The 14,209-nt window shown below is 42.2% G+C and overlaps 1 protein-coding gene across 1 annotated transcript in view; it reads right to left on the bottom strand.

Moving 5' to 3' along the window:
- NVL (nuclear VCP like) overlaps positions 1 to 14,209 on the bottom strand; it is a 129,964-nt gene that overhangs the window by 69,433 nt on the left and 46,322 nt on the right. The window contains exon 11 of the mRNA XM_054979806.1: positions 3,192 to 3,309. Coding sequence (XP_054835781.1) covers positions 3,192 to 3,309 — 118 coding nt within the window. The remainder of the gene's footprint in view (positions 1 to 3,191; positions 3,310 to 14,209) is intronic.

Here is a 14,209-nt window from a genome sequence, read left to right as displayed (position 1 = left end):
GTGAAGCCAAGAGCACCATCATATCCCATGTCTACCCCAAATGTGGCTAACAGAAAGAAAATATTATTAATCGTTCTGTTGTTGTTGTTGTTGGTTATGCATTATTATTATGCATTATTCTTATATTTTAAGTTCAGGCTCCATAGACAGAAAGCTGAGAGCTGCTTGCCCAAGCAGTTTAGTGAGTTCATGGCAACTGTGACACTTGAACCAGGGACTTGCAATGCAATCCTATGCAGTTACTCCAGCCTAAAGGCTCAGACTGGAGGAATTTTGCACAGGATCTCAAGGTTACTGTGCAATCCTAAGAAGATATGCTCCTTTCTAAGCCTACAATTGACTCAGAAGGTGTAACTCGGTTTAGGATTGTATTGAAACATTACACAGCTATTATCCTCAGCTCTGACTTAAAGGAAAACAAGTAGAACCTCACCTACCCACCATATAGGCTGGTTTTCTTGGTGGTTCACATTTTTATTGAGATGTTCTAAGGTTCATTGCAAATGAGAAAACAGAACATAGGATCTTATGTTATCAAGAAGCCTGTCAAAAATGTGGCATTCAACTGCCAATGTTGAACAAACTTGTTCTTGGTTATTCTACCCTCACAAATCCCTAAATGTCAATTTTATTGAAACAGCAAGATACTATATCATAGACATCTATTCTTCTTAGATAAATTATTTTCAATAAAATAGCAGTAATTTGGCCCATTATAAAATAAATTACCAATTCTACAACTTTCTGCCCAAAATTTAACAAAAATTCTAATCTTAAAATCATACAAAGGTTGTGCTGGTATATTCCAGAATTGAGATGGGCACAAACCGAAGTACGAACCAAAGTTTGGCACGAACTGGGCCAATTTGTGGTTCACGAACCAGCGGTTCATCAGAGCCCATTTCTGACAAACTGCCACAAACTTTAGCTTGTTTGTTGGTTCGTTTTTTGGTCCATCACTGCAGACAGCCTGGTGCTGATCAGTTTCCTAGGCAACAGGGGATGGACTTCCTGCAGACCTTCTGCTGATCCAGAAGTGGTCTTCCGTGGGCCCAGAAGTGACCTTGTGCTGACTCGGAAGTGACAAATTTGCTGACCCAGATGTGATGTTTTCACAAACCAAACAAACCAGTTTGCAAACAGGTTCGTGAAAGTTCGTGGTTCGTGAAATGTGATGAACCACGAACCGCACGGTTTGTTTTTTCCGGTTCATGCTCATCTCTATTCTAAAACATTTGATGCCAAAAAGTATTTATTTTAATACAGCTCTGTTTGATAAGTCTGCCTTAGATGATTCACACCTCTTGCAATTATCTTTATCCATACTACATCTGCTGCACTTAGTACAGGTTAAACACCACTGATACAGGAGTTAAAAAGATTCTTTAACTGTGCAGATACCTTTCTAAACAATTATTCCATATTCAACTCTACTTATAATGCAAAATCTTTATTTGGAAATGAATTTACAATCAAGTAATAACAAATAAATCCCATTTTTGTCTTAAACCAATGCTGCTTCAAAGACAGAGTTCCCTTAAAGATGCTCAAATGATAAGTAATGTTTTAATGTTTTGCTCATCAGAAAAGAAGATGGTGAGGGCATTCCCAGGAGACTAGTTGAGCTTGAGGAGGACTCTGGTAAAGTAAAACGACGGTTTTATTAAACAGGGGCAATACTAAACAAGTAGGAAAAGAAATGCTTGTGGGAAACAGTTTAACGGGATACATTTAAAACAAAGGGCAAATTGAGTTGCCAGGTCCATATAACCTCCTGGCAGGAGGGGGGGACGGGACCTGGCACTTACCTCGTATTTCCTGGGAGTCTTTTTTGTGCACATATGCTCCTGGCACTTGCGCGATAACATCACTTCCATCATGCCAGTTATGGGCGTGCTCCTGTGCTTTGCACAGGGTAAATTCAGTCTCTTAGGGGCCAAAACTGCCCCCAGTGAAGTGCAGAAGTACGCTTGTGGCTGGCACAATGACATCACTTCAAGAAGTGACATTGTTGCACACCACCAGGAGCGCAACTGGTGTGCGCTTTCCTGGGTTGCCTGCTGGTGGTGGTTGATCACCGTGGGTTTTGCCACCTTCCACCAATTGCCAGCAATCAGAGGGCAATGGGGCAAATCCCTGGGAAATTGCCTGCCACCAGTAGGCAACTGGAAAGCCTAGGTGCAAAATTAACACATAAAGAAACTAGCTTCTTTTCCCCTCCCTATCCATAAGCTGAGAAGAATCTTGGGAAATGTAAGCCTACTGAGAAATTTACTCTAAGGCCTCAGGTTTTCTTAAGCCCAGGATCATGACAACATGATACACAGATACATCCACTTTGGTGACCACAATGTTCTGTGACAAACTCGGTGCTAGCATAGGGAATCTTTTGCCGTTAAAAAACACCCCATCTTTTAGGAACCACAAAATGCTTCATTGTTTAGTCTGCTGGAGAGCCAGTTTGGTGTAGTGGTTAACAGTGGTGGAATTCTAATCTAGAGAACCGGGTTTGATTCCCTGCTCCTTCACTTGAAGCCAATTGGGTGACCTTGGGTCAGTCACAGCTCTTCCAGAGCTCTCTCAGATCTACCCACCTCACAGGGTGATTGCTGTTGGGATAACAACATACTTTGTAAACTGCTCTAAGTGGGTGTTAAGTTGTCCTGAAGAGCGGTATATAAATTGAATGTTATTATAACACACATTCCTCTGGATTTTGCTGCTATTTAAAGAGATCTGCTACTTAGAAATCTGTTGCTTATAACGTGGCATATTAGGGTTGCCAAGTCCCTCTCACCTCCCGCTAGGAAAGTAGGGACTCCTGGCACGTACCTCATGCTGTCCACGTGTTGACATCACTTCCAGAAGTGATGTCACCACGTTGACTGTGTAAGCGCTCTTGAGCTCTGCATGGGGCCAATCTGGCCTGTTTGGGATCCAAATCGGCCCCAAACAAAGAGCGGGAACAGTCCTGTGGTTGATGCAACAACGTCGCTTTCAGAAGTGATGGCACTGTGCTCCCAAGGAGCGCGTGCATGGTGTGTGTTCCCTGGGTGCCTGCCAGTGATGGGCAACTTCCCCGTGAGTTTGCCCACCACTGGCAGGCACCTGGGAACCCTACATGATACATTTGCTTGAGAGCAAAACTAAATTTGAAAATGTAATTTCACAAAGTTCTGTTGAGAACTGACCATCCATGCAGGTTAGAAGCTGGGCTACAATCCTCCGCTCCATGTCCTTTGAGGCAACTTCTCTCTTGGGCGTGATAGCATCTATCTCATCTATGAACAGAATACATGGAGCACTGGCCTAGAAATTAAACAAAAATCAGTGTAAATCCAGAAACTAAGAAAAACTCTACATATCATGACTTCAGTGTGCAACTGACCAATATCAAACAAATAATGGTCTCCAACACGGTTCCCGTGAATGCCACAGTGCCTGCTGACACCTTTCTGGTGCTTGCCAAGTGTTTTTAGAAAGTGGATAAGGCCAGGTGGGGCTTTTGCCCAGCACAGCTTCTGACTGGCTATACAGATTCAAAAACACTGCTTTGAAAGCAGCTGCCACTGGAGGTAAACAGAAAATATTTTAAAACAATACATTAATTTTAAAAGGCATCCTATTAAGCAGAGCTTCTGCCTGAAATGTTGAAGAGTTATTGTTAATTTAGTTGTTGTGCCCACCACCTTGTGTTAGAATTCCAAAGCTGCCTGCAGGTTCAGAAAGGTTGGGGACCCCTCATATAAATCAGCCTATGCATTTGTAGAAGTGATTATCTGATGGTGAGAGAATAAATTAAAAAATCCAATCCTGTTGCAAAAGTATTAGTTTTGTGGACACACAGGAAATCTGGCTACATTGAATGCTAAAGAGAAGGTGACTTTGGCCCTTATAAATATCACGTACCATTTTTAAAGTTCTTCTTCTATTATGATAAAATCTGCACGATAAAACAGCTTCCTCTTCAGATAATTCTGTGAATGGACAAATCAGCACATCCCCAAGCCAGTGCAATTTGGGATGTGTAAAAGTGAGGAAGAGCACCTCTGAACAACTTGGGGCTATTTTCTCATTTTTCTTGTAAGTGTTGGATCTACATGAACAGTACTATTGATTCTACTATAGATGAATGGAGTAAAAAATGGATCATTCATTGCAAATAATACAGCCATGTTTTGGGCAACATTTATTAGTGTAGAGGAATCTAGAAAACACTAACTACGAACTCAGAAAGGACAAGAGAGAAGCAAGGAGTACTAGAAACCTGTTGTAAACCTTTAGATTAAACATAAAATATGAATCAAGTGTGGCCAAATCAAAGTACATTTAATTACATGTAAACAATTCTACTAGCTTACATGGCACTTTACCATCAACGTTCTTATCATATTCACACATTAAAAATATTTGTATCTTGCCTTTTTAAAGAAATCGTTTTTAAGACACACAGGAACAGCAAATAAAATTACAAATAGTGTCAAACTACAAAAAGGAAAGCGTGAGAATTGACAAATAGGAGAGCAGCAATCCCAAGGGAATAAACTGACACAGCTGATAAAAAGGTTATTCAAGGCATGGGTCAGTTTACGAAATGACCAGTATCTGAAATTTAAAAATTCAAAAGCCAATTGAACCAAAAATGGCTTTACCTATAGTGCAGAGTTATTCCATCTTAAAATCAATGCAGAGTTATTCCAGTTTAAAATCAATAGGCTCAGACTACAGTAATTCTGAATAGGATTGCATTGTCAAATGACAATAGGCAGTGCCAGGCAAAATATCTGCAGGGAGGTGTGACAGGCCCTTTCTTTCCTTGAAACCAAGGAAACTCACTGCCTCATGAATCTGGGGGACATGGTTGGTTTTGAGCTATAACCTTCCACTCAGTTACAAGATGTTCTTAGGGTAGTAAGTGTATAGACTTTAAGTGGCTGCTGTGAGGTAAGTTTTGTATTGACCATGAAAAGTACAGAGATTATTGAAGCAGGAGGTTTAAAAAAACAACACCAAAGATTTATTTAAGTACAGGTTATGTGGTGAATTTTCTTTAATGCTTGTAGTTACCCTGCTTGCTCATCACCAGAGACATGCCTCACAACTTCATCATCTCCCAGGTGTTTTCTGCACCGTCAATTTATTGCAATTCAGACTTCATTCTGCTTCTCTTGATCTCCAGAGTTCCACATGAGAAAAGGAAGCATAAGGCACAGAATCGAACTCTCCCTGGCTTTCCCCTTGTGCATAGAAGGTGACTGTTTTTGAAGCTACAGCTGAGTCACCGCTGATGTGTCTTATGTGCATGCAGAATTCCTAGTTCTACACTGCTTCTCTCCCCCACCCTTTCCTTTCCCTGGGTGCTGATTAGTTGGCCACAATGTGGAAACCATTCCCACCCACCCCCCAGCTCTCCATGCCTCCCTCTTTATTATTATTTTTTAAACAAGGGTCTTAATGCTGCGACATCATTTCTCATACAGATGTATTGTAAAATCAAAACTGCGAATTCATAACCTTGCAAACTGTGCTGCACATTACATGTTTTTTTTCATCTGACTAACTCTGTAGCATAAGGAGAAGCCTGAAACAAACCTCAAGCAACTGAGCATCCACTTCCCCCTTTTTAATTAAGGGAGTGTAGCAATGCTGTGACATTCGTGCATTCTACCCCTTTAAGCACAATGTTCAACCTGTTTCCTGATGGCAATCCACATTCTTGGGTTTACTCTTTTCTTTCCTTTCTTTACAACCAAGGCTCATGTTAACAGTGATTTGGAAACGAGGGTGAGGGACTCATCTCAGAACACAGTTCCCACCGCAGAACATGGTCACGGGATGTGAGAAGGCCAATGAGAACACTGTTTTGTTTGGGCAGTAACATTTTAACATTTTGCACCAAGAAGACAATTCAAACTACACCACAGCAATCTGCTAGGGGAATAAGCAAGAAAAGTACTTTGGAGGTTTCCCCACAGAACTCTGCTGCCACTTGCACTTTAAAAAATTGACAGGCATGGCACTGCCCAATCAGCAAATACAGGGACAGGGAGAAGGAGGGGGATGGTAGACACACTGGGTTCCAACATTGCAACATTACGATGCATGCACTGAAATTTTTTTTTAAAAGCCATGTCAGCCCTAGCCCCCACAAAAGGCAGCTTCAAACAGACACACATCTCCACACATCTGGAATTGCAGATGCCAAATTGCCTTGACATTGTGCAGTGCAAAATGCCAGCTCAAGCTGATTGAGCACTGATCAGTGTGCATACTCAGAAGTGCTGGCATAAAGTGTGCCATGCGGAATGGGACCCAGAGGTGGAGTTAAGCTGCTGTGCCACACCACCAAGCAGAGCTGTATCAGAATATGTCTGCTCCCTTTTCTGAGCAGTTCTCAACTCTTCTGTCTGTACCCTCCCTGAGGCAGAATAGACACCTCCTTCTTTCCCATTCTCCCCGCCCCCACCAAGATCACTGAATGCTGGAGCAGCATTCCTTTAGGCTCAGGTGTGAAACAGCTAAGTGGTTGTTTTTCCTCTCAGCAACAGGACAGCTACCTGTCCATCACAGGGGGCAATTGTGGCATAGTTGTAGTGCCACCACAGAAAAGCCCCATCCCGTCATCATACCTCCCGAATCTCCAGATGACATCTGCCAGTAGCTTCATGTACATTTCAAAAGCATGAAACTTTCTCAGGTGTGCAACTATGCCATCTAACTGGACCAACAGGTAGATTTTGATAGATTAGGGCAACACCTGTGAGCTACGCACGAAATAAGAGCTACATGGTGCTGGGAAAGAATAGAATAACAGGCTTATCTGATGGAATTGGGAAATTAGATCCCAAGTTACATTCCAGGAAGGGAGGAACATGTATAGGGTGATTAATGAGCTGGGAAAGGAAACTGAATCCCATATTCAATTTCACCACTTGGCTAAGTTGTCAAGTTGTCCTAGTGGAATATTACTGACCTCTCCCCTTGGCACACTAAACTCATGAAGAGCAAGGTTCAGGTCCTGTAGCACATCCAAATTTTGCTCTGTTAGACAAAAGAGCATAAGCCAACATATAGAATAAATCAGAATTGCCAGAACATATGTATTTTGTAACGCTTTATGGCTGAGGTGATGTGATACTTGTGGACTGAGAGGGGAACTACAAGAGACGCCTAGCATGTGTTCTTTAAGTGTCGGGTTTTGCCATTTTACTTGGGAATTGTAGTTTTAAAAGAGCTGCTAGGATTGAATCGCTGTGGAGAGAAATAGTTTCTCTCACTGTTTTTGTAAAACAAAGAGTAGAGAGGGAGGGGTGAAAAAGAAAATAAGCTTTTGGCTAGTGCCCTTAATTCCTTCATTACTGAACTACACAGTCTCTCCCCCCCCCCCGCCCACACACACACTCTAAATGTGTCGCAAATCGCTTTCTCTTGCTGGTGCTGTCCTTCCCCTACTTAGAGGTAAAATTTGAAGTTGTTTACTGGGCTGTGAAGCCTTGAATAGCATGTTTGTATTTGTAGCTTTAACTTTCTTAACTTTCCTACCTTAAGGAACATATTGGTTGTGATGTTATCCAGCCAAGTTTAAGTAGAGGGAAAAACTGGGATTTACATTTTCCTTAAAAATGAAACTCACACACGAGGCTTATGGAAGTTTAAAAGATAACAAAAGGTTTATTCACAGATAGGATGGATAGGTAGAAGTGTAGGCCAGTACTTAAAAATTTCAGCAAGTGAGTGGTTTTTACACAGATTACTTCAACTGTGTGAGGCATAAAACACTTGGTCTGGTTAAATTTATTATGCTGGCTTAGGTGAGAGAGGTTGGTGTTATCAGACTCGATCTCTTCGATGTACAGTTCCTCCTTTTCACCCCTTCACCGATTAAGTGCTCCAGTTTCTGCACACACAGCACTCCCTCCCTTTTAATTTTAGACCTCAGAGTACTCCACTGAGTTAAAAAACCTGTCCAGATACTGGGGAGGAGTTATACTCACATCCAAGCTATAACCCGGTTCCTTTGACCGAAGGGGAGACTCCTTTCTACCCACATCGTGGGCCAACTACAAGTTCCCAGATCTCTTTTGTCTAGTAAAATTTAATGCTCTGTTCTACTTTAGTACAAGGACTAAAAGTGCTTCACAAACTTTATGTTTTACTGTAAGGATACACTTTTCCCTTTCTTCCTCACACAGAGGACTCTGGCTGACCCGCTCTGGTCAGATGCTAGACTCCAACTCTCTTAACTCTTCAGTTTTTTCTGTCAACCCCCCCCCCCCCATTCTGTCAGCATTGTCTGTCTGATCATCATTCTATTGCCAACTGCCATTCTCTCTCTGGCTAGACATGGAAGGGGGAAGGGATCTGTCAGTCATTCTCCCTTCCTGCTGCTGTTTCAAGCCTTTACCTGCTTCTTGCTGAATGCAGCATTAGGTAATCCTGACATTTTTATGCCAGTTCCATCACAGAGTAGAATCTGCCAGGTCTTAAAATAAAGTGGGGAGGGAGAAACTGTGTGTATTTCAGCAACTAAGGAGTTAAGGGCACTAGCCAAAGAAAGTTAAAGCTACAAACACAAACATGCTACTGAAGGCTTCCCAGCCCAGTAAACAACTTCATAGGCTTTGGGAGGAAAATTTTACCTCTAAGTAGAGGAAGGACAGCACCAGCAAGAGAAAGCAAAGGATTTGCGACACACCTAGAGTGGTGGTGGTGGGGGGGGGGAGACTGTGTAGTTCAGTAATGAAGGAATTAAGGGCACTAGCCAAAAGCTTATTTTCTTTTTCACCCCTCCCTCTCTACTCTTTGTTTTACAAAAACAGTGAGAGAAACTATTTCTCTCCACAGCGATTCAATCCTAGCAGCTCTTTTAAAACTACAATTCCCAGGTAAAATGGCAAAACCCGACACTTAAAGAACACATGCTAGGTGTCTCTTGTAGTTCCCTTCTCAGTCCACCAGTATCACATTACCTCAGCCATAAAGCGTTACAAAATACGTATGTTCTGGCAATTCTGATTTATTCTATATGTTGGCTTATGCTCTGTTGTCTAACAGAGCAAAATTCGGATGTGCTACAGGACCTGAACCTTGCTCTTCATGAGTTTAGTGTGCCAAGGGGAGAGGTCAGTAATATTCCATTCCCCACAAAAACAGTAAGAGAATCTTTTTTTCTCCACAGCAATCCAATCCAAGTGGCTCTTTTAAAACTACAGTTCCCAGATAAAATTGTGAAACTTGACACTTAAAGAACACATGCCAGGCATCACTGTGTAGTTTAGCTATGAGATAGAACTAAAAAACACGAACTGAACAGCAGAATTAGTAGAGATTTCTCCTCCTGATGTCCGAGATTTCAGAAAGAGACAGGCAAAAACTGTAAGGGATAGTAACTGTTTTTGAATAGAATCTGGGATGGTATGGGAAAACACACTCTCCCTTCTGTGCCTACAAGATTTTTATACTTTATAGCCATCCTTCCCATGATTACATCTTTGTCAATGTCTGTTTCACTATTTAGTGAATTTAGCTAGACGACCTTAGAGAACTGTCTTCTAGGATTGTGGCTATTAGGTATAGCTTTCATATTGTGGATTCCTAAAATGGCTCCTGTAAAAAGCCATTTAGGCTTGTGCTAGATCAAGGTTCAGCAATAGTCTTGAATCAGCTATTTCTATGACCTGGTATGAGAAATGGACTTTTTGACTTGACCTGGCACAGGAAATGGGGCTTTTGGGGCATAAGGGATGTATGTGTTTTCTGAAAAAATGGAATATCCATATAAAAAAATTATGCCAAGTGCCCATGTGTCTTTCAAAGAACCCCAAAACAACAAATTGGTGAAAATCCAAAGATGATGTTATGGTCATGTGGTTCAGATATTGAGCAACTTGGGAGTTTTGTGACTGAGACCATAAAACCATAGAGGTGGACCCTCAATTTAGAGTAAAAGAACAGAGGGGTCTGCCTATGGAAAGTAAGGTGGTGTAGATATACACTTCACTTCCTTGTGTGGTGTGTGTGCACCTTATTTCCTTTGCAGGTATACCTTCTTCAACTCATCTTGAGGAAACCAGGAACTTGCTAACTTGCTAAATAGCCACAAGGCTATTTTCTCACTTTCTATGAGCCTTGCTACAAGTGACATCTTTCACGCGAAGGGCACTTGATCATTTTCGCAAGTCTTTCTGGGTACTGAAGTCCCTCTCCCACACCCCTTTTCCTTCTGTTCCTTCCCCTCTCTGTTAGCACAGCTGCCTGAAGAGACGGAGAAAGCCTACGACAGCAGCTTTTGCAAATCGTCTTGCTGGAGGGGTGGGGAATGCTCTAGAGAAAGCTGACATGTCGGTGAAGTCCTCCCCTCTCTGTTAGAACTGTTAGGATCGCTGCCTTAAAAGTCAGAGAAAGCCTGTGTTTGCAAATCGTTTCTCCAGTCGCAAGCCTGCTCTCCATGATCTTTGGGGGCAGGCAGCTGCAACTTTCTTAGCTTTCTCCAGAGCATCCCCCCCTCCCCGAGCAAGACGATTTGCAAAGTTTAGTCCATTAAACAGTGTCTAAAACAAGAAACAAATAAAACCAAGCTCTAAAAAAGAGCACAGGCCACCATCTCTGGTAAATAAAATAATTTTCTAGCAAAACACAAATGTTACTTGGAGCAAATAAAATAAAAGGAAAAGCGGCAATAGGCAATGGGGCAAAAATGTTTCTCAGGGCAATTCTATACTTGAGCTGTGTTTAGTGGGCAGAAAGAAGACTGCTCCCAAATTTACTTGTGCTGGCACAGCACTATCCAATTCTGGGAGGAAACACATTACAATAGCAGAAAGACACCTTGAGCTGACAGGACTTCATCAGTAAAAGGAGGAAAACTGAAAAAGGTGGTGGTATGGCAATGGAGGTGCTAAGTTAATTGGAATCATATACTCTGGGAGATCAGTTCCCTCACTCAAATAATGTAATGATGCTGAGGCAAAAACATTAAAACACCTTTGGTGAAGTCAATGGGGAGCCCCAAACTACTGCCTTCATACCTCCTCCTTCAATCTCTCAAAGTCACCTGGAAGGATAGAAGACTCAGTCTGCAGCTAATCTCAGCACACTGCCAAGGGGTGGGTGGGAGGGCTTTTCAGAAGGTTCTTTTACAAGAAGACATGTGCTATGGTGTATGGCACTGTTTACTGCATGCACTGACTTTAACTGCACTGTTCCCTTATTTCTGTAATCCAGTTTTTGCATTTCTTATATGTTATGTCAGACTGTTTTTATTGCATTATTTTTAAACTTTATAATACAGCCTTTTAACACAGTTAATTATTTTTATTATACTGTTTCTATTGCAAGGTTTAAACTGTGTAAACTGTGTAAACCACCCATACTATAAAGTAAATAAACAAATAAAATTAAACAGCCCAACAAGGATGAGTGTGGAAGTACCAGAAACTCTGTATCTTCCTGACTAATTACTGATCATGTGATAATAAACCCAACAGCTGAGGTGGTGGGAGCAGAGAAAAATGGATGAAGTGTCTGGGAGCAACAGACATGAAACACAGGCAATTGTGGGGAGGGTGGCATGGCTACATGAGATGAAGGAGGCAGTGCAAATTAAGGGCATAAAGGTTTTCTTTGCAAGGCTATTGGTCCAATACCAGTCATGCTGACTGAATATAAAATATAAAAAGGCACTCCTAGGTGTATGTGTGAGCATTTTCCAACTTTTCCCCCTGAAATCACAACAGGACAGAATCTAGGACCACATGTACTAAGCTTGTGCTTTTCTACTGAGCTATAGCTCCACATGGGGCCTCTTCAGTGCTAGTCTATGGCTAAAAATTCTTGCATGTGATAGGTGGTAGGGGAAGGGGAAACATGTGATGGGCTTAGCCTCTAGGAGATAATAAAGGCCTTGCCATTTTTAAAAAGACTATGGAAGATATGCTGAGTAACCCACAGAATCAAGAGCATTAAATCAATGCTCGATTCAGAAGGGTGTGTGTAAAAAGATAGGAATCATTATGTGGTGGGGACCAGTTGACTCTGCTTTTCTCATACCCTCTTGGAGTTTCAAAGTGAAATTAAATGTATAGCTAAGAAAACAGAGTTGCACTTACTGTAACTGCTGTTCATTGACATCTTCTGTCCAGGCACACATGGGACTGTGCACACACAGGCCTGCCAATACGGCAAGGTTTTAAACTAAAATGCATTAGGGGGCGCTTGCCTACCCAGTGTGCATGTGCAGCGTTTCCCACCTAACATGCCACTGGGAGGCGGCGCCTCCTTACCCTCAGTTCTCCTGAGTCACTGTCCTGGGGTAAATATTGAACAAGCACAGCAGGCCAGGAGGGAGGGTATGTGTGCCTGCACAGAAGACGTCAACGATCAGCAGTTACAGTTAAGTGTAACTCTGTTTTCATTGTCCATCTTCTGTGCAGTCCCACATGGGAGACTAACAAGCTTCTTACCTTGGAGGCGGTTGTACTCTTATTGGAAGAGTGAGTGAAGTACAGCTTGTCCTACTGCTGATTCTTTTCTCTCCATCACATCCAGAGCATAATGTCTTGTGAAGGTGTCCAAAGACGACCAAGTAGCTGCACTGCAGATGTCATGAATGGGAACTCCCCTCCACCATGCAGCCAAAGAAGCCTGAGATCTTGTTGCACGTAACTTCACTTCCAAGAGACAAGGTAAGTGTGCTAATATATAGCATTCCTTAATTGTTAAGGATTGAACTGTCGCTACTTTCCCTTTCCTGGTCCCTGCATAACATACAAATAGTTGTCCCTTCTAAAGGGTGATGTACAATTTAAGTAAAATAATATTGCCCTTCTTACCTCAAGTGTGTGCAATGCCTTTTCCGAGTTACTGGAGGGCGAAGGGAAAAACGCCGGGAGTACTATGTCCTGGGATAAATAAAAAGTACTTGCAACCTTAGGTCTAAATCTAGCACAAGGGCGTAATACCACCTTACCCTGATGTATCTTAAGAAAAGGAAGGTCCAATCTTAGAGCAGCTAATTCACTCATCCATCTAGTGGATGTTAACAGCCACTAGAAAGGAAACTTTCAAGGCTAGATATTTCAATGAACAACTCGCCAGTGGCTCAAATGGTGGAAGCATCAGCCTGGCCAAAACTAACTGCAAGGACCATTGAGGTACAATTTTCTTCACTGGTGGAGAGAGGTTTTGTAAGCCTCTAAGAAACAACTTAAGAGATGTCGTGGGAGAAAACCATCTTCCCATCTATCTCAGAAAGGCCGAAATGGCCACTAGATAGACCTTAACTGACGAATTGGATAAGCCTTCATCTTTGAGCATCAATAAGAATTCTAGGACTTGTGACAAATGGTATTCAAAGGGATCTAACTCTTTTTCTCTAGCCCATGTGGTAAATCTGTCCCATTTAAAGCCGTATGACTTTCTGGTGTTTTCTTGTCTAGAATTGAAGATGACCTCTGCTAATCTATCAGAGAGTTGCCCTGTTGTATTATGAGACAAGCTGTTAGTTTCAGTCTGGGTATGTCGTGATACCATACCCCCGTGTGACTAAGTTTGGTTCTGATCTGAAATGAAAAAGCAAATCTTTGAATAAGTGTTGTATGTGTTGGAACCAAGGTTGTCTGGGCCAATAAGGCGTTACCAGAATTATGTTTGGTCTGCCTCTCTGTATCTTGCTAATTGTCCTGGCAATCAGCAGAATGGGGGGAAAGGCATAGAAGAGGTTCCCTTTCCAGGTTAACTGGAAAGTGTCCCCTAAAGAGTTCGGTCCTAGGCCTCCCCTTGAGCAAAACCTCAGGACTTTCTGATTCCCCTTTCACAAATACTCATGAAACACTTGTTCTAAGTAAGCATCCTTTATGGTTCACTCGTGATTCTCCATGTGGAGTCTGCTGAGCTTGTCTACTACAACATTTGCAGTGCCTGGGATACGTACAGCATGGAGGGTAATATCCCTTTCTAAGGCCCATTCCCATATCAGAATGGCCTCTTCGCACAGGACACTGGAGGTTGTGCCTCCCCTGCTTGTTTAAATAAAAAACAGCGGTGGAATTGTCGGTTAGCACCTGGACCGTCTTCCACTTTTCAGTATCTGCAAAAGTGATAAGGGCATATCAAATTGCTCTCATCTCCAGGACATAAATGTGTAACTCCTACTTGTGTCTAGACCATTTTCCATGAGTCTTGAGAACACCACATTGGGCACCCCAGCCTG

Source organism: Eublepharis macularius, chromosome 1, assembly GCF_028583425.1.
Source record: "Eublepharis macularius isolate TG4126 chromosome 1, MPM_Emac_v1.0, whole genome shotgun sequence".
Lineage (NCBI taxonomy): Eukaryota > Metazoa > Chordata > Lepidosauria > Squamata > Eublepharidae > Eublepharis > Eublepharis macularius.
Note: the sequence above shows the minus strand (reverse complement) of the source record. Positions and strands in the feature narration are given on the sequence as shown.